Source organism: Echinops telfairi, unplaced genomic scaffold (genome assembly GCF_000313985.2).
Source record: "Echinops telfairi isolate 266 unplaced genomic scaffold, ASM31398v2 ScPeMD7_5167;HRSCAF=5991, whole genome shotgun sequence".
Classification (NCBI taxonomy): Eukaryota; Metazoa; Chordata; class Mammalia; order Afrosoricida; family Tenrecidae; genus Echinops; species Echinops telfairi.
Window position 1 is genome coordinate 3,294,363 of NW_022109066.1, and position 19,210 is coordinate 3,313,572.

The 19,210-nt window shown below is 49.6% G+C and overlaps 1 protein-coding gene across 1 annotated transcript in view; it reads right to left on the bottom strand.

The window, feature by feature from the left end:
• The window catches only part of SORL1 (sortilin related receptor 1), a 212,167-nt gene that overhangs the window by 192,210 nt on the left and 747 nt on the right, over nucleotides 1-19,210 (bottom strand). Inside the window, exon 2 of the mRNA XM_030886981.2 lies at nucleotides 19,050-19,199. Within this exon, the coding sequence (XP_030742841.1) occupies nucleotides 19,050-19,199 (150 nt within the window). The remainder of the gene's footprint in view (nucleotides 1-19,049; nucleotides 19,200-19,210) is intronic.

Sequence of the window (19,210 nt, forward strand, 5' to 3'; positions counted from 1 at the left end):
GTGAAAAGTGGAAAAAATTACTTGAGAAATGGTCCCCAGGCACCCCACCACAAGCAGCCCAGCTTTTCAGGTGGGTCAGATTCCCACTCAGCGCATCCTGGTCACAAGGTCCCCGGAGAGCCACCTGGTGGTTCACCATCGATCCCGAAGCAGCCAAGGTGCCCATCCTCCACAAAGCACAAGCCCAAAGCCAGCCACAGGAGTCCCAGCACCCAGCGGATGCAGGCCAGTGAGCAGGCCGGCAGCCCAGCCAGCGCGTGACCACAGAGAAAGGGGCTCTGGCCATCAGTCCCCAGCCCCTGGGCCGCACCACCACCGCCGCCGCCAGGGCAAGAAGGAAGAGTCCTCAAAGCACGAGTTGCAGCTAAGTCTCCACGGAATGTGCCCAAGAAATCGGAGGCCCAAGGCAGCCCCACAATCAGCAGCAGCCTGCAGGTCCCAGGGGTTTCCAGTGAGATGTTCGTCTCCTCCCCCAGCCCCAGGGACTTCCCTCTGGCCTTCCCCCCTGAGCCTTTGCTGGCCCCCAGCCCTCTAGGGGCTGCTGCTGCAGCCAGGCCCCTTGGCCACTCCTGTCCACTTTGACAGCTCCACCAAGAGCCGTGTGGAGGGTGATGGGCACAAACTGAGAAGAGGGAGGGTGGGAGGGTGGCTTTTCCAGTAATTTAACCTTGATGTGCAGCCAGCATAAGGGCAGCCCTGGGGCGGGAACAACCCTCCCTCCGCTGTCCTTTGCTCATAGGAAGTGCACAGAAGCTGAGCTGGATAAAGGAGACAAGATTAACTGGAGTTATAAAAGGGCAGGGAGGGGCCGAGGTCCTCCCCTCAAAAACCAAGCAAGAGAAACGGCATGTGCCACAGCCTCTTCAAGGTTCATGGTCACGTGGTCCTGGACAGTAGAAGGGCCTCCCAAAGGTCACCTGGCAGAGAGGCTCCCAAGCCTGCTTCCTGTCAGAATCACCTGGGACGGTCCACCCCAGACCTACTGACTCCCAATCCTGCTGCCGGGCGTCCAGGAATCGGTATTTTTTAAAGACACCCTCCAGGTTTCCTGAATGGGGCTTCTCTGGAAAATGCTAAACCTTGTCCACAGAGGGGCCTCCCGCTAAGACATGAGTGAGACCAAACAGCGGCTAGGAGAGACTCGCTCTTCCAGTTTTAGGAAGGAGGGTTGTCTGCTGTTTTATTATTACCTCGCACAGGTTCCCTGGCTCTGGGCCACACGACACACAGCAGAAGTAAAGGCGCCCGGTTCCTGCACCACCCCAACTTCAGCTGAGGATGTTCTCACGGTCTGAATGTCTCCTTAGAAGCAGAAGGACAGGCCTTTCTTCCCGCTCCATCCTAGCCCTGAAGCCCCTGAAACCTGTTCCACATCATAGCAACCCGCAAGCCCCGGTGACAGACAAGGGTGACTCCACACGAGGTGGGAAGTGAATCCAGTCCTCCAGGTAGCAGGAGAGGGCAATCCTACCATTGCCCCCGACACCTCAGGTACCTTGGGTTGCTGGGGAAGCCCCAAGACCTCCTGACCCTGGTAGGAAGTGGATGAACCACGCAAACATGGCAATGGAGAGAAACCAGGCACACATGGCCACGTGGGTTATGATTTGTATGAAAGATCAGGAATTGTCGCGTTTGTGGAAAGGAGAGGTAGACTGGGGGTCATCAGGGAGAAGTGAAGAGGGAGTGGCTGCTTAAGGGTCCACGGGTTGATTTTGAAGTGATGGAAGTCTATATAGAGGTGGTGAGTTTGCAACTGTGAATATACTCAATACCACTTAATTGTACACTTTAAAATGAGCATCTTATGTTCTCTGAATTTCACCTCAATAAATTAAGGTAGGGGAAGCTATACAAAGAACAGTGTATTTCTCCAGTGCTGATTCAGCCCCTCTTAGGAATTGCTTCTTTCATCTCATCTAGCTCCTTCGTGCAATCAGAATATGCAGCAAGGACGACTCACAGGAGGAAGGCTGGGGACTGGGTCTCTGGCCAAAGCAAGCGGTCCAGCACTGTGGACAACGTCTGCAAAGCCTCCCCATCAGTGCAAGCCTCCTGGCCCAGCACAGCCTGGGAAGCCGTTCACAATGATCGCCACCACCTACACCTGCCCACACCCCTTGGTGGCTCTGAAACATGTCCAAGTCAGCCTGAGTGCTGTCTCTGAGTCTCCACAGGCCCCGGTGGCCCAAAGAGGCTGAATGATCTGCCCTGATTATTCAGAGGGAAGGGAAGAATTGTCCACTGCCCAGTCTCCAAGCCCTGTCTCCTTATGCTCATAAATAGGAGAGGGGGTGGGTCTGTACTTAACGATAAGTAGACACTGAGGCTTGCTATGCCAGGCACCATTTGAGGGGGTTGAAGCATTTCTTGCCTATTATAGCACATAGGGTGGGCTTTGGGTGGCACGATGGTTTTAACTGCACAGCTACTTACCTCAAAGTTGATAGTTCAAATCCACCCACAGGCCCCTTGCAAAGAAGGTCTGGTGTTCTACTTACAAAAGGTCAGACTTTCAAAACTCTGGAGAGTTTACACCACACACACACACACACACACACACACGCACGAGTCCACTCAACGGCAACTGGCTTGCTTTGGACTTTATAGGACAGACTCGGGGGAGTCTGTACTGCAAGTCAGAACTGAACACAGATTTACAATAAAACCGCCAACATCTATACAGACACTGAGGCTCATGCAGGGGCGGGAGATCTCATGGAACGGGCCACACATCGTCTCCATTCATTTTTCCTGCTGTTACCTTTTCAAGTCGGTCACATCTAAAGATCAGGATGTCCTAGACACCCACAGCTGGCAGTCCTCACTACTCCCACACAGCTTCTTGCCAGAACGCAGCTCAAGGAAGACAAAGAAGGCCGGCTGTTTCCTTTCTGTTTCACTCACGGTGAAACACGAAGAAGCAGTTCTTAGATTCTAGTGAAGGCTAGAGCATGCCTGCCCTCAGTTGTGAGGAGGACGGAGGCAAGGGCTAAGGGCTAAATCTCTAAACCACACCATGGGCCCAAGGAAACCAAGACAGACTCTTATGGCCCAAGAATCACAAGGTTTTCTCACACTATCTTTTTGCCAGACCCAAAGGCGAGGCGTGCAAATCATCCCGGGGCCCCTTTTGTGTTCTCACTGGATGTAGTAGCCGTACCGCCTCCCTGGGCTCAGCACCTCAGGAGGAGAGCCACCATCCGGGCAGGAGCTCCTGCCCAGGTCCTCTCAGGTCACCCCTCCAAAACAGGCGTTTGTGCAGGTTGCCTCCCCCCCACAGCCTTGGGACCACCATGCTGAGAAGTGCAGGCTGCCCATCTTGCAGGCGGGGAAGGGACAGAGAACATACTTCTCTAAGGTGAAACCTCAATTCCAATAATGACCTTGGACTACACCTTCAGCATTTCACTACAATCTCCTTCATTGAAGCCAACAGCTCCCTATTATGCATTTTTCCTGTCTCTTTACCACACATGTGAGAATAACATCCTCCCAGGATGTAATTACAATAGGGAGTCCTGGTGGTGTAGTAGTTACACATTGGCCTGCAATCCACAAGGTCTGCAGTTCAAATCCACTAGCCACTCCTTGGGAGAAAGAAGAGACTTTCTATTTCTGTAAACAGTTATAGTCTTGGAAACCCACAGGGGCAGTTCTACCTTTTCCAATAGGGCCACTGTAAATCGAAATCCGCATGATGGCAATGAATTTGGCTTTTTTTGGTTTGGGTTTACAATATCAATTCACAGAGACTTAGCTTCTTTTCTGATTGACCTTTGACGGAAAGAACTGGTCCGCCGGTTCCTTGTCCACACACTTTGCCATTTGGCAAATAGTCTGTTTTGCAGTCTTCAAAGGAACCTGTGAAAACTCTTTGTTGTGAAAATAACTACCCGTGTTAGTCCAGGTAGACTAGAGAAATTCATAAACACTCCTATGTATAAGAAAGAGCTTTATATAAAGAGTAATTGTACATTAAGAAAACGTCCCAGCATAGTCCAGATCAAGTCCATAAGTCCGATATTAGCCCATAAGTCTGATTCCAATCTATAAAGTCCTCTTCAGACTCACGAAACACATGCAATGACGTTGAACGCAAGAAGACCACAGGCCAGTGGGTGGGAAGTCTTGTGGATCCAGTGATGGTGGAAGCATGTCAGCACTGGCAGGGGTCTCCACATGGCTCCTCCAGCTCAGCACACTAGCAGCTTAGTTCCATGTGTCTTGTCAACAGGAATGTCTCCCAGGAAGTGAGCCAAGAGAGAGAGTGTCTCCAGCCTACAAGCAGGAATCCAGGAGTTCCCAGAATTCTCAGGAGAAGGCCATGCCCACACAGAGGCCTCAATGGCTGTGACCTGATTGACAGGTTAGACTCCACCCCTTCACCCTTAATCTTCTCAAATTGACAACAGATTATATAACTACCACAGGAAGCCCTGGTAGCACTGGGGAGAAGGGGGGTAAGTATTGGGCTGCTATTTACATGGTCAAATTCCATGTGGTTCAAACCAGCCACTCCATGGAAGAAAGATGAGGCTGTCTGCTCCCCAAAAGATTTACCATCCTGGAATCCCCAAGGAGCAGCTCTACTCTGCCCTACAGGTCTCTAGACGCGAGAGTGGGGGCAGTGGGTTATCTGCTAGTTCAGTGGGGAAAGTGAGAAGAGGCTGTAATGAAGGCTATCATTGCCGATAAGAGATAGATCATGGTGAAAGCGAAGACTACCCAAAAGATGTTCACCTGTGTTTCACTGGCTATGCAAATAGATTCAACTGTGTGGATCACAGCATGATAAAGATAACACAGACATTCCGCAGCATTCAGTTGTGCTCATGAGAATTCGTACATGACCACGAAGCAGTTGTTCAAACAGAATAATGGATACTGTACTGTGTGGCTTACAATCAGGGAAGGCGTTGCATTAGGCAGGATTGACTAGAGAAATAAATCCAGTGGTATGTATGGACTGTGATCAGAGTTGTACAAGCCCCCAATAAAATGATTTTAAAAAAAAAAATCTAGTGATGCTTATATGTATAAGAAAGAGCTTTATATAAAGAGGTAATTATATATCAAGAACGTATCCCAGCCTAGTCCAACTTAAGCCCATAAGTCCCTTAGCTACAGGAAAGACACCGTCCACTGAGCGCAGAGCTGTGTGGATCCAAGGTCGGTAGAAGTACGGCAGGGCTCCAGCAGCGCTCAGTCAGTAAGAGAGAGAGAGAGCGCAGTTCCCAGGGTCCTCCTCATAAGAAGGCCCTGCCCCCAAGGAGACAGCATCAGGTTGAGAACTGGTTGACACAGCGGGCTCCACCCCGTACCAGGAAGTGAGTGTATAGTTGTCATAAAAGGATCTAACACCACAGCGGGAACCAGAGCTCTATCCTCTCACCGCACTTCTTCAATCTGCATGCTCAGCAAATGACCTGAGCAACTGGGCGATTCAAAGAAGAAGTGGCAACAAGCCTGGAAGAAGGTTCATTATCAACGTCAGTATGCAGATGATAACTTACCTTGCTGATACGAAGAGGGCTTGAAGCACTTTCTCGTGAAGATCAAAGACTACAGCCTTCAATATGAATTGTTCCTCGACATAAGAAAACAAAAATCCTCACAACTGAAACAATAAACACCATGATACATAAAGAAAAGGCTGATGTTGTCAAGGACATCTTTTTACGTGGGTCCACAATCTACACCCAGAGAGGCAGCAGTCAAGAAAGCACATGGCATATTGCAAGGGCAAACATGTTACGCAAGGCTTCTTTAAAGGGTTAAAAAAAAAAAAAGATGCTATTTTGAGGCCAAGGGTGCACTTGACCCAAACCATTGTGTTTTCCAGTCACCTCATGTGCACACAGGGGAAGAACAATGAAGAACAATGAAGAAAATCACTGATACATTAGAATTAATGTGTTAGCAAAAGAATATTAAATTTACCACAGACTGACAGAAGACCAAGTAAATCTGTTGTGGAAATGCTCCTGAGAACCAGGATGGGCGCTAGAATCGAGGATGGCAGGCTACGTCTCACAGTGTGGACATGCAACCAGGACAGACAGTCTCTGGAGCCCCTCACGGTTCACACAGTAGATGGAAGCACCTTAAAAACTGTGGGCTGTGACTTCAAACCATAAGTGAATACGGAGGTTGTGAGAAAATCTAGCAACAGTACAAGGTGTCTGAACACCTAAGGATCAAGAATTCAAATCCTAACAGGTAAGGAGTCTGGGGTATTTCTGGCAGCATTGGCCTATGTTGCAAAAATATCAGGGAAAAGGGGGGTCGAGAGTGGGAAAAGCCCTGAAGCAAAGAAGAGGAAGCCCCCTCAAGGAAATGAGCTGACGTGGGTGGCGCCACCAGTGGGCTCAAACATAACAATTGTGAGGCTGAAGCAGGCCGGGCAGGCAGGCATGCTCAGGGCATGGATGAGTCAGCGCTAACTCAATAGCGCCTAACAAGTGAAATGAGGGCCCTAAGCTGTCTCTAAGAGCCCTTCAGCCCCAGTCCTGAACCACCCACTTTCCCTGACTCTCCTGGCCCAGTAAATAAACATTCACTGAGCACTTACTATATCGCAGGGAAAAGACGGGCTTTCTACTCCCATAACAAAGGACAGTCTTGGAAACTCACAGGCGCAGTCCAACCCGGTCCTGCAGGGTTGCTGTGAGCGGCATCAACCGGATGGAAGTGAGTTTGCGGGTGTTTGATTTTTGTGTTCTATTGCAGGCGCTAAAACAGGTGTGAGGAAAACCGCAGGCTGAGCTAGGCCCCAAAACCTTGGCTCATACCTTAGCAGAAGAAGCAATTCAACATGAGACACCGAATCCCGCAAGTTATTAAAGCTGTGTGACAGGACACACACACGCTCCTGTGGGAGAGCGCGTAGTCTCACTGAAGACAAGGCCCAGCGAGGACAGCAGAGGGTGCGGAGGAAGGAGCTCTAGGACAGAGGGCGGGAGCTGGGCGCAGAGAGAGGCGCAGAGCCAGGGCAGAGAGCGGAGCCAGGCCAGGAAGGGGAAGGAGCCTGTCACATGAGAAAGCTCAAAGGCCACCCTGGGGACCAGAATGTTAAGAGCCAGTGAAAGGGTAGAATTATACGCGCTCTCGATGGCGTTTTTCTGCGCAGTGGAGTCACGGGGAAAGAAGAGTTGTTCAGCTAAAAGGAGGGGGGCCCCGTCTGACAGCAAGACTTGATGAAAGGCCGGTGTGGAAAAAGAACCTGAGAGGAGTCACAAGGGTGGGGTTGGAATCCTGAGCCCTACCATTTACTCACTGGAAATGGCTCATCTTCCACACAGTCGACCTGCGCTGCACCTCGTGTGCCGCCACCACCCATCAGAGAGTCAACGGAGACTATGGGTCCAGTTTCTGCAGAGCTTTCTGAATAAAACGGATTAGGAGGAAAGGCCTGGCGATGTATTTCCAAAAAACCAGCCAGTAAAACCCGGAGTCACAGCAGTTCTATCTCAAACCCATCACGAGGGTAGCAAGTGTGGGTTGGACAGTGTTGCTCCCCAAGACTCAAGGGCTGACCACAGGTATTTAACACCATCCCCACAGTGTGGGGTCAGTCACTTCACCTTTCTGAGCCACAAAGTTTAATCTAGAAGATGTGAGTAATCAATCTTAGCTTCTCAATCTTAGAACTGTGGTACGAGTCAAATGAGATTGTTGTACGTACACATATTTCATATGCATCAAAATCCTAAAGCATGATCTTTCAGTATTACCAGATGGCTCTTTGCCAAAACAAGCCAGCTCAACTAGATGGTTCCATGTACACACCTCCTCCGGCATTACCAGGTTGGAACTGTGAGGAATGGCATAGCTAGACAATGAATGAGCCTATGTATGTGAGCCTTACACCACAGCCAAGCACAGGGACCTGAGGGAAACTCAACCCTAAGCCCCCAGGATCCACTGTTTGCCAGCTTTCTTCACCCAAAGGAACACTAGATCCCGGAAATAAAGGCTTCAAAATGTGATCGTGGCTCCTGTACCACACGGTGGGAGAAGCTGTAAATAAGGCTAGTGTGATGGGTGGAGCGCATCAGACCCTATAGCTGGGCACATTTCTCAGGGATAGGAGACGCTCTGAGCGACCCGGACCAAGCAGAAGGCGCACCAGCACCCTCCGCTAACCCGACTCCCTACTTCACTCTTTTGCCTCTACTCAACCTTGCACATCATTTCTGATTTTTTCTCCTCTAAACATTCAAGATCTTGGTTGCCAAAGTCATCAAACAAGGAGCACAATTTACTGGGGTTTTCCCTTTTTTTTTTTTTTTACGATGCAGAGAAAATGTCAGGGAACAAAATATACACAGACGAGATGAGTCATCAATACAGTCTCATGGTACTCAAATAATTGAGCACACGTTCAAAATATTCACGCCTCCTCCAACCCCTCCCCGTTTTGCAGGTCACTCTGCTCACCTGCACTCTGTCCCCACCCCACCCCACCCCCACACAATCAGCACGTTCCTCATTCCAGCTGGACTAGGACCACCCAATCCCCCCAGGAGCCCCCAGGCACACCCCAGTCTCCCATGCCTCCCTGGAGCTAATACACAAACAGGATTCTTTACTATCTGGACCTCAGGCAAAACTTCTGATCTCTAAGAAGGTAGCACCCACTTGATGTCTCCATCCCTGGAGGCTGTCCCTGATCTAGCCTTTCTCCTGAGACTGCTTTTAACCCAGGCTGGACAAGTTCAGCCAGATCAGCAGGGCACCGGCCACTACCTCATTGCCAGAGTCCATCCCAAACCCTGGAGGCCCTGTGGACATCAAAGTGGAACTGGACGCCACCGGTTTTTCAATTCTGGGTTTGGGAAATTAGATGGCCAAGCCTTTCTTTCTCCCCACCACCCCCCGTTTTATTGGCATATAATTCACATATAATTAAATGGATCAATCACATCAAGAAGTATTGTACAATCATCACCAGAAACCATTTAAGGAACATTTTATTTCTATCTCGTATTCATGGTTAGAAGCTCCTCATTTCCCCCCAACCTCCCTGGCCCTACACTCAAGGGATCGTTAATTCAGTTATCGTCTCTATAGAGTTAGTCAAGCCTTTCTGCTGAGGTACCTCTGCGTAGACTTGAACCTCCAATTTGGGGCCAGTAGTTGAGAGTGTTCACCATTTGCTCCATCCACCTAGGGCCACAGAAGTTTTCTAGGAGCTAAAATCTTCATCATGACACTTTTTCTCAGCTCAATAGGATCTCGGCTCACTCCACTCAACACACACAGTATCTTAAATCCCAGTGCTGGGCCTGCTCACTGGTCAAAACCCATTCTGGCTTCACCGTACAGTCCTCTTTCAATCCACAGTTATTTGCGGGATTAGGTTTTCTACTCCACCGACTCGTCTCTTCTCTAAGTAACAGAAGCAATGATCAGTTTCCTTGTTAATTTTTTAAAAAAGAAGTCAACAGCACATCGGCCCCTACGTAGCATAAGACGCATTTGACAGACATGCATCTTTTATTGCCCTTGTCTGCCACTCACATTTGGCATATAATCACATCAGGCTGCCTTTCTGAGAATCCACTGCTGTGGTTTTAATCTAGTTCAGGGGGCTGGAGATAAATCATTGTGAAGGTCCCCAGTTTCCAAGCCAAAAGGCTGCAGCGGCAGCAACCTCAATGGCATGCTACGTTAAAGAGCGGGCGGGCGACTGGCCGGCTCAGGATGGCAGCTAGGCAATGAACACCACACGCCTGTGCTTCGCGTCTCCAGACCCGCCTGAAGGGCAGGAAGGATGAAAGACAGACCCATCTCCGGTGGGTAAGTCAACAAGAGCACAGGAAGCAGAGGGCAGGGGTGGGGACATGGCCCCACAGTGAGAGCACCGTTCACAGCTCTTCTGGCCAAACAGAAGGCAAAGGATGTGCGCACCACCTCCGCAGAACCCAGACACAAGCGTGCTGTTTGTGCCCCGGCTGTCAGAAGGGAGTGAGCGCACCAAGGGCCAGGCAGCCTTCACCACCTCAGATGCTCCTGAAAATGAGCACTCACCGCTCTTGTTTCCCGATGCAGTCTTATCTAGCAAAGCAAGGCGGCTGCCTCCGGCAGTCAGGAGCCACCAGAGGCCAGGCTTTCACGGACCACCCACAGCTCTGGGTTTCCCTGTCTCCTGTCTCTGTGCGATGGAAACAAACAAGCCTACAAGTACAGCTTCTCCGCTGGTGAGCAAGAGGTCTGTCTGACACCACTGGGTAAAGGAGGCCTCCCACAGCCTGTGAGGACTTGAATGTGACACTTGAATGTAAATTCATTACCGTAAATCAAAGAAAACACTATGTGCTGAATGGCCACAAAGTGGCTCTAATACAGGAGGGACAGCACTCCACCATCACAGAACGTTCTATTGCACAGCTTGGTGTTAGAGAACCCATGGGGCCAGGAAGATAACAATTTCCAGCACATGGTTAGAGCAGTGATGCAGGCATGGGTGTTACCATTTGAGGTCGTTAGTTTATTGTGCCAACCTGGCCGATAAACACATATGGGGTTAACTGAAGGGTAGAGAGATAAAAGGCTCGGGCGAGCCTCACCGAGCCTCACCTTTCAAGTTCTCGGGTTTTTTGCTTTGTGATGGTTAGACCAGGGTGCAGCTGCCTTGGCCAGTTCCCTGCTAAACTGACAAGGCTCACTTCCTGCAAGACATCCCCGAGGAGAAGCCACATGGACCTACCCCGATGGGTGATGGAGCAGCCATATGGAGACCCCTGCCAGCGCTGAGATGCTTACACGTTCACTGATTCGGCTTTCCTCCTGCAGTCGGCGTCATTGTGTGTGTTTTGTGAGATGGAGGAGGACTTTGTGGATTGGTGTCAGACATATGGGTTAATGTTGGACTTGTGGGTTTGGGCAGCACTGGGTTGGGATGTTTTCTTGATGTGCACTTACCCTTTATATAAAACTCCCTCTTATACATATGATTTTCTGTGAATTTGTTTCTTCAAAGCACCCAGACTAATACACCATTCAAACTCAACAACTTCCCACTGAATAACAGGATTTCCTAATGACTCAAGCACTCACCTGGTAGCTGAAAGGCAGGAGGGTCTCAGACGACAGACTGGTAATCCGAGCCGGAAGGCTCACAACCTTAAAAAGACTTCGGAACAATTCTGCTCCATGTATATGCAGCCACCATATATGTGGTCACTGAAGGTCACGAAGTCTTATTTTTACGACAGCTACCCCCAAATGCACAGAGCATGCCTCACAAGGACCATAAACCTCTGAAGCTCTGGAGCAGTGGAATCTCATGCTAACTGAAGAAGCAGCCCAGGACCTGGCCCTGTCGGCCTGACCAGCACCCCCTCATGGGTTCCTGTGCCTGCACTAGTTTCTGCATCATCAGCCACTTCGATAGTAGAAGGGGGACCCTGCCACCTCCTTGAAGGCCCAAGGTTTATAGGTCGATAAGCCAATAAATTAGGTCGAAATTAACTGCGGCTCATTCTAAACTGAGGGGAATTGATTTCCGCGTCTACGTGGCTAGACTGGCTATGCATCTGCCAGTGAATTCTGGCGCACCTTGAGGATGCACAGGGACCCTCGCTCACACTCCTGCATCTCAAACCACTTCTCGAGAAACTTTCTTCTGCGAGATGCCGTTAAATCTGTTCCAACTCAGGAAAACCCCCGTGTGTCCCAACAGAACTGAGCTCCATAAGGTTTTCAATGGCTGATTTTTCTGAAGATCGCCAGGCCTTTCTTCCAAGGTACCTCTAAGTGGACTCAAACCTCCAACCTCCCCTTCAGATGCTGAACGCATTAACCATTGGCACCACCCAGGAACCCCTCTGGAGAAATGCTACTCCCCAAACACTCAAGTCAAAAAGGTCTCCTTGACTTCTCAGCACAACTAACCGTAACGCAATAGAGGGAAGTGTAACATGAGGGGGCTTCAAAAAGGTGGTGGAAACATCCCATTATCTTTCCATTCTATTTGTCCTCTAACTTTTTGAAGCCCCCTCATATGTTTTCCGGTAATCAGCTCTCAATTATCTGTCAGTGAAGTATTCTGTTAAAATTTCTCAGCCCCAAACAGGCTTTCCCCAAGGCCATTAATGCTAGCCTCCTCCTAGATCCCCTGGCTTCCGCTCAAAGAATGCCACCTCATTTTAATACTGGCCTAAGCAAAATTTAATTAGGAAGGTAAAATGACACTTAAAAAAGGCATAGCAGAGGTGAATGCATTACTTTGGGGATTATATCCTCTCCAGCTTGTTAGAATGCAATCCCCCCATTACAGTGGACACTAAAAGGCTGGCTTCATCTGTCTCTGTCCCAGGATTGACCAATGACAACACAAAGATGGGGTCACCTCTAAAGAGGAAGAGACCACAGCTGACAGTGAAAGATGCCCCACACATGCACCTTTTGCTTAGGGATGTTAGCTGTTCTTGGGTGCTGTCTCCTGGATAGTGGGTGTCAAAGCCATGTATTGAGCACATGACTAATTTAAGTTTACAGCCTATGGAGAGGAGCATTCTTGAGAAGAATACAAGTAAAACCGAGATCCACACGCCCTACATTCTGATATCAAGAGGTCCGGCTCTTCAGGTAACTAGGCTGCAGCATCCTTCCAAGCTCTGAGGGTGCGCTCCAGGCCCTCAGTAGCACTCGAAATGAAATGAGAATGCATAGTCTTTCACCTGGCCTTAGTACCAGTCACTTTATATATGACAATTCACAGTCCTAGGAGTCCCGGTGGCACAGTGGGCTATGTGTTGGGCTGCTAAACCGGAGGTCAACAGTTAAAAATCACCAGCTGCTCCAAGGGAGAAAGACAAAGCTTTCTACTTTAATAAAGAATAACAGTCTCAGAAACCCACAGGGGGCCGTTCGGCCCTCGCTTTTCATTTCATCCTCTTAATTCTCCATTTCCTTGGTCCTCTGTCTCCTTTCTTCTTATTCCTTCCACCTCTGCAAACCTCCAGTCTCACCCAACGGAGCAAGCAAGCTACTAACGAACTAAACGGCGGTCAGTGAGGATGCATGGAACTGTACCCAACAAGAAGAGAGGCCAGGTGGGACCAGGCAGAGTTGTTCAAGGTCAATTCCCTTCTGAAGCCAAGTCAGCACTCCCAGCCACTCTTCGCCTACACACAGCACATGAAAGAGACAATGCTTTGTTTTGCCTTCTCATCTTTTGGAATGACACAGACCATACGTCCTAACTACAGCATCAATCAGTTAATTCTTTCCCAAGCACGTGTATCGTGCAAGAATCTACGTAAGAGATATCTAAAGCTCAGCAGTAGTCTACCCCAAAGGAGCTCCTTTGTCTCAGTGCCGTGTGCAATAACATTTCTATTCGCAGGCTCAACTCAAGCAACTGAACTCCCTGGCCTCAAAAACGCAGGAATAATGGAGAGAAAGGTTGTTAGAAGGAAAACAAGCCTGCAAATCCCGTTAGGCTTTGTGCTTCATTCCTAAGGATTTTTCCAAAAACAATACATTAGCACAAGTCAGTGTGTTCATCCTAAATGGGAAGATTCTTTACAACAGAAGTTAGTCTAACTTCCAGGAGAACACAAAATTACCACCCACTAACAATCCCTTTGCATCCTCACCACCAAGCCAATTAATTTTCACTACCTAGTTGTGGGTTCACCAGGGTCCTTGTTATAAAGGCCTTTTATATAACTCCAATCTCCTCCCTACCCTGCAGGCCTCTCTGCTTCCAGGTGTGCAGCCAGGCCACAGATACTCATTAAGGGCCTACCACGCGTACCAGGGAAACAGAGGAGAAACGCTAGATGCATGCCCTGAAGGAGCAAAGAGTGAGTGAGGTGCTTGCAGAAGTAACTATACCACAGGGCAGCGAGGGCTGCGACCAGGCTCTACAGAACCCTTCCCCACCAAGTCTGGGCATTACAAGGAGACAACTTTGGCTCCGGGTTTTGAGAAACAGAACAGGTTTTCCAGGCAAGGCCAAGAGCATGGGAAGACCGTTTTAAATAGAGGGAAAAGCAAGTGTAAGTGCAATGGCCAGAGGTGTGGGCCTGATGTGAAATCAGGAAGAAATCCCATCCGCCATATAGCGTGGATTCCAATCCGCCTTTTGCGGACTTTTTGAGAAGACAATCAACTTCACCACTTTGAACTTGGGCGGAAAGTCTTAATATTCAAGACCGGTTACTTTCATTACCCTACTTAATTATAATTACAAACATGCCTCTAAATTAACCTGGCCAAAAAACAAATCATATTAGAGAATCTGAGGATCAATGTGATCAAAGTAACCACATCTAGTTGATGTCGCGCGAGGGTGGTAGACGCCACACCATGCCTGTGGACGAGCTGGGCTCAATTCCCTGCCAAAACGCTTCATGGACCTCCCAGCTGTCCGTGGAGGCGCTCTTGTGTGGTAATAGCACTGAACTAGTTTCAGGGGAGCCTCCAGGTGAGGGAGGACTTTCTAGTGACCCAAGCCCTAGTGATCCACGTGCAAAAATCAGCCAATGGGGACTGTGAAAATGTGCAACCGCCGGAGAAAGCAATATGGCGCTGCCTCTAACAACTGAGACTGGAAATTCCACGCAGCCCGGCAATCCCTCTGCTTGGTATCCACTCTGTGTTAGGCCGATTGACTGGGAAATCAAATACAGTGACACTTATTATAAGTGTAAGCAGGAGCTATAAATCAAGGCGTAATTATATATCAAGAAAGGATGCCAGCCCAGTCCAACTCGAGTTCCTAAGTCCCGCTTCAGGCTCAGGCTACCTCACACCCTGCTGCAGGACACAGGAAGATCACCGGCCGCTCATGCAAAGTTACATGAATGGCAGGTCAGTGGAAACAGCACGGGGCTCCAGCAGCTCTCAGGGTGTCCAGCAAGCAGGAAAGTCAAGGCAGGGGCGTCCTCTCCCAGCCCTCCTTATGAGAAGGCCAAGCCCACAAGGAAGCACCATCGGTCTGTGATCTGATGGACAGCTTGGACACCGCCCCTACACTTTTACATGTCTTCAGGCTGATGTAACATTCTGGAACTACCATATACCGTAAAGAAGAAAGAGCCAAAGCCCCAACAGACATACGTGCACACACGATCACAGCTGCACTCTTCCTAAGACCAGACGATGGAACCAGCCTACGCGGCCACGGTGGAGGGACGGATAAACTTTGGTCCAGACACGCAGAGCCCTGGGCATCGCTAAGCAATGATGAAGCTGTGAAGCGCCCTATGGCGTGCACAGGCTTGGACAAGATCATGCTGAGTGAAGTTGGTCACAACTTCACAAAAGTCAAACATTGTATGAGATCGCTGTTAGAATGGGGGAAAACGAGACAAAGGTTTTTTCATTTCAAAAAAGCAAACGCTGGTGGTTAAGGGAAAGGGATGTGAGGCAACAAGCTAGAGGGTAACTAGATAAGCCCACTGCCATCGAGTCAATGCCGACTCAGCGACCCTGTGGGACAGGGTAGAACTGTCCCTGTGGGTTTTCGAGACTCTAACTTTTTTTTTTTTTGAGACTAACTTTTTATGGGAGTAGAAAGCCCATCTTTCTCCTGAACTAGAGGGTAGACAGGTGTTCACCTGCAAAGGAGAAGACAGTATTCCACGAGAGAAGAAAAATCAAAGGAAGGGGGGTCGGCAGGGCAAGCTATTGGGAGGTTTGATAAGTAATTTAAGTAGTTGAATACAAAGTTGATGATTAGAAATATAAACCCCTGCCTAATTCACAATAAAACTTTTTTTTCTTAATCAACCAATGAAAACTTTATGAACACTTGGATAGCATTTTACTCTTTAAGGTAACAAAGCAGGAAAAAGAACCAACACAGGACAGGGCATCTTCTCTCAGACGCAGAGATCTCCCTATAAAAGCCTTCCCCTCGCCCCGTCCTGGCCTGCAAGTCATTTCTAGGGCTTCTCTGATCAGACACGTCGGCTTCCCACCAACGTATTTGCTGCTTAGGCATCCTCTTGACCTCACTTAACCTGTGAAAGGCAAGATGCTGCAAAGGACTGGTGTCTACCTCATCATCCCACCTCCCCAAGCCCTCCACGATCATACCCAAAAGACGACTCTGACTTAAGGGAGCCCTATAGGGCAGAGTAGAACTACCTCCTTTATGCTTCCAAGACTTTAAATCTTTATGGGATAGGAAAGCCTCGTCTTTCTGCCTGTGTGAAACTAGTGGGTTTGAACTGCCCCCCTTCTTGTTAGCAGCCCAACATGTAACTTAACTATGCTACCATGGAGCCTCCTACATCATACAGAAACTCAAGTAAAAAGCCTGGTCTTTTTCCCCTGGAGGGAGTGACTGATGGTTTCCAACTGCTGACCTTGAGGTCAGCAGAGGTGAGACTGGTAGATTGGTCTAGGCTCCAGGACATTTACATGCCTGCTTTGCCTCCTCCTAAAATTCTGAAAGTACAGATGAAATCTTATTTCCTATCCCCCATCTGCACCCTAAACTCGTTACAGAACCACAATTGATTTAAGAAATATTGTTTAGATTTCCGGGAGAAAGGGGGAGAAAGGATGTGGAGAAGAGCTTGGTTGAGGGCGACATGTACAATGTCCTCATAATTTCCAGCCTGCATCCTGATGGTCTTGTGAGCAAAGGGGGCGCTATTTATAACCAGCAGAGAATGCGTACAAAGCAGGTTGTGTGGGGGGGTGGGGGGTGAATAGGGGCAAGCAGGCACCCTTGCTAAAAGTCATTCCATCTAGTGAGCTCATGGGAGATCCAAGAGGGGTGCCCCAAGCCCCTTCAAAGCAAGGATTTCTGTAGTTACAGAGTGTGGGATGGCAAAGCCAGTACCAGCAAGTCTAAGCAAACCCGTAGGTAGCCAAGTCAAGCACCCTTTTTATTAGTGTCCGGGCAACATCGAACAAAAGTTCAGGAAGCCTCACTCAAAAAATACTCACTGCCACTGAGTCCATCCTGACTCATAGGGCAGAGTAGAACTGAGGACAGATCCATAAACTGTCCATAAAGACTGTAAATCTTTATGGAAGTAGACAACCTAATCTTGTTTCCTTGAAGCAGCTGGTGGATTTGAACCGCTGACCTTGTGGTTAGCAGCTCAATGCATAGCCCACTGGCCACCGGGGCAGCCACAGAAAAGAAAAATGCAGCCCCATCGCATCAGCCTTGGATAGAATTCCTTATGAAGAGCTCCACTGCTAGCTCTCCATCTTTTACCACTGGGCCGAACTCAAGCCGGCTGGCTCTGAAACATGAAAAGGCCAGGTTTTTTAAGTTACTGCCAGAGAGCGGCGCTCATATCTAACTTGCCCCCAAGCCCCAAAAGCTTTCATAAAGCAAAGCCACAGAAGATACGGCGCCTGGTGTATACTTTTGTGACCAGGAAGCAACTTCCTTTTCCTTCAACAGTACTAGAGGGGTAGGGGAGAGATGAGCCCCAGGAGGACTGTCTCCCACCTACAGACACTCAAAAAAAAAACAACCCTCACTGCCACCGAGTTAGATCCCAACTCATAGCGACCCTACAGCACAGGGTAGAACTGCCCTAGTGAGTTCCCAAGATTATAACACTTCAGGAAAGTAGAAATCCTCATCTTTCTCCCTCCTGACATCCCCGGTCCCTGGAAGGTTGAGTACAGGCCCCAGCAGTGCTGGGCTCACTGGAAAGACAGAATCAGGATGTCTCTGCAGAGATCCAGGCCCAACCTGTTTTCTTAGCAATTCAAAAAAGGAAGTTTTAGAGAGGCCACAGGAGGATCTGGGGGAGAAGGGAACAAGGCCTTGGGTCCCAGAGAGACCTGCAGCCCCTGCCTACATGCATGCTCTTGCTGTGCGTACCTGGGGCTGATGGTGGATGTAGACAAATGCACTCACCCACTGCCTCCACCCCTCCCCTGCTTTTAACCAAAAACATTTCCTTAAATATTTCAGAAACTCTATAGAGAAACAGGGCGACTCTTTGCTCACCCAAAGGTCACAGAGACTGCAGACAAATACGGAGAGGCAGGCAGCCCTGCCAGTCACCACAGAGACAATCACGTCTCCTTTGCAAGCATTAGTCTCTAGATTAACAAAATGACAGAAGAGGACCAGGTGGCTTATAAGGTCCTTCCTGGCTTCAGGTTTTCACATGTGACTCTGAATTTCCTGAAGAAATGCCTACGGGAAAACCAAGGAGAAGCGGACAGAACTCAGTCCAACCGTCCAGTTTGGCTTTAAAAGGGAATTCACTTGAAGCTAGCAAAGGAGCATGTTTATTTACCTCCTCCACTAGTTTTTCTTCCTACATCACAAGTCAATCCCAAGCCCAGGGCCAATAAAACAGCCACATTAATTTTGCTAAGCCTGATGGTCACAGATAAAATTCCGTTTGCAATACCATGCACTAAGTCTGACCATAAAGGTGAAATGTATGTTCCTTGTGAGTTAAGAAACCCATGGCCTGGATGAAAATAAACCTCTTAATAAATAATCGTGTCCCTCAAATCTTCGTTGTCTTCTCAATCAAATTTCCAAGTGCTATGGGGGATGTGTTCGTCCAGAATAAAGTCCTAATCTTGAAGGGGTAGGGGGAGAAATAGAGGCACACACACTGTGTGCCAGGAGAGTCGACGACACGCCTTTAGAGCTAGCCCACTTCGTGTGGCTGGAAACGGTGACCAGGGACCCCCTCCTCTTGTTGTTCTCTGTAAGTGTGCTGCAACTGCAGGGTGCTCGCTCCACTGCCAACGGAAGCCACACTACAGGGAGCTGTTTTCTTCCAGATCGGCCCCGAAGCCGACCCCTCCCCGTACCTGTCGGGGACTCCGCGGGTCTGCGCCCACCCTGGGGAAGCAGGCACTGCGCTCCGAGCTACCTGGCATCCGTTCGCCACCATCGCCAGGAAGGTAAGAGTAATGTAACTCAAGGGCTGACGGCCGTGCCCCGGTGGCGGCGGGTGGAAAAAAACAAATGCAAGCCGGGAAGTCCCCGGCGGTGCCCGCACGCACCTGGGAGGCGCCTGCCAAGGATGGATGCGGGGTGGAGGAAGCGCGGGCTGCGAGGGAAGGCGCGTGGCCAAGCCGCTCACCTGGCCGTACACCTTGAGGAGCTCCGGCTGCTGGGCTGCGCTCCGTCTCCTCCGGAGCTGCTGCTCCTCCGCCGGGCTCAGCCCGCTGGCATCCCCGCGCGCCGGGCGCCGCAGCTCGCGCGGGTCGCCCCGCACCACGAGGAAGCCCCGCTGCGGGGGCG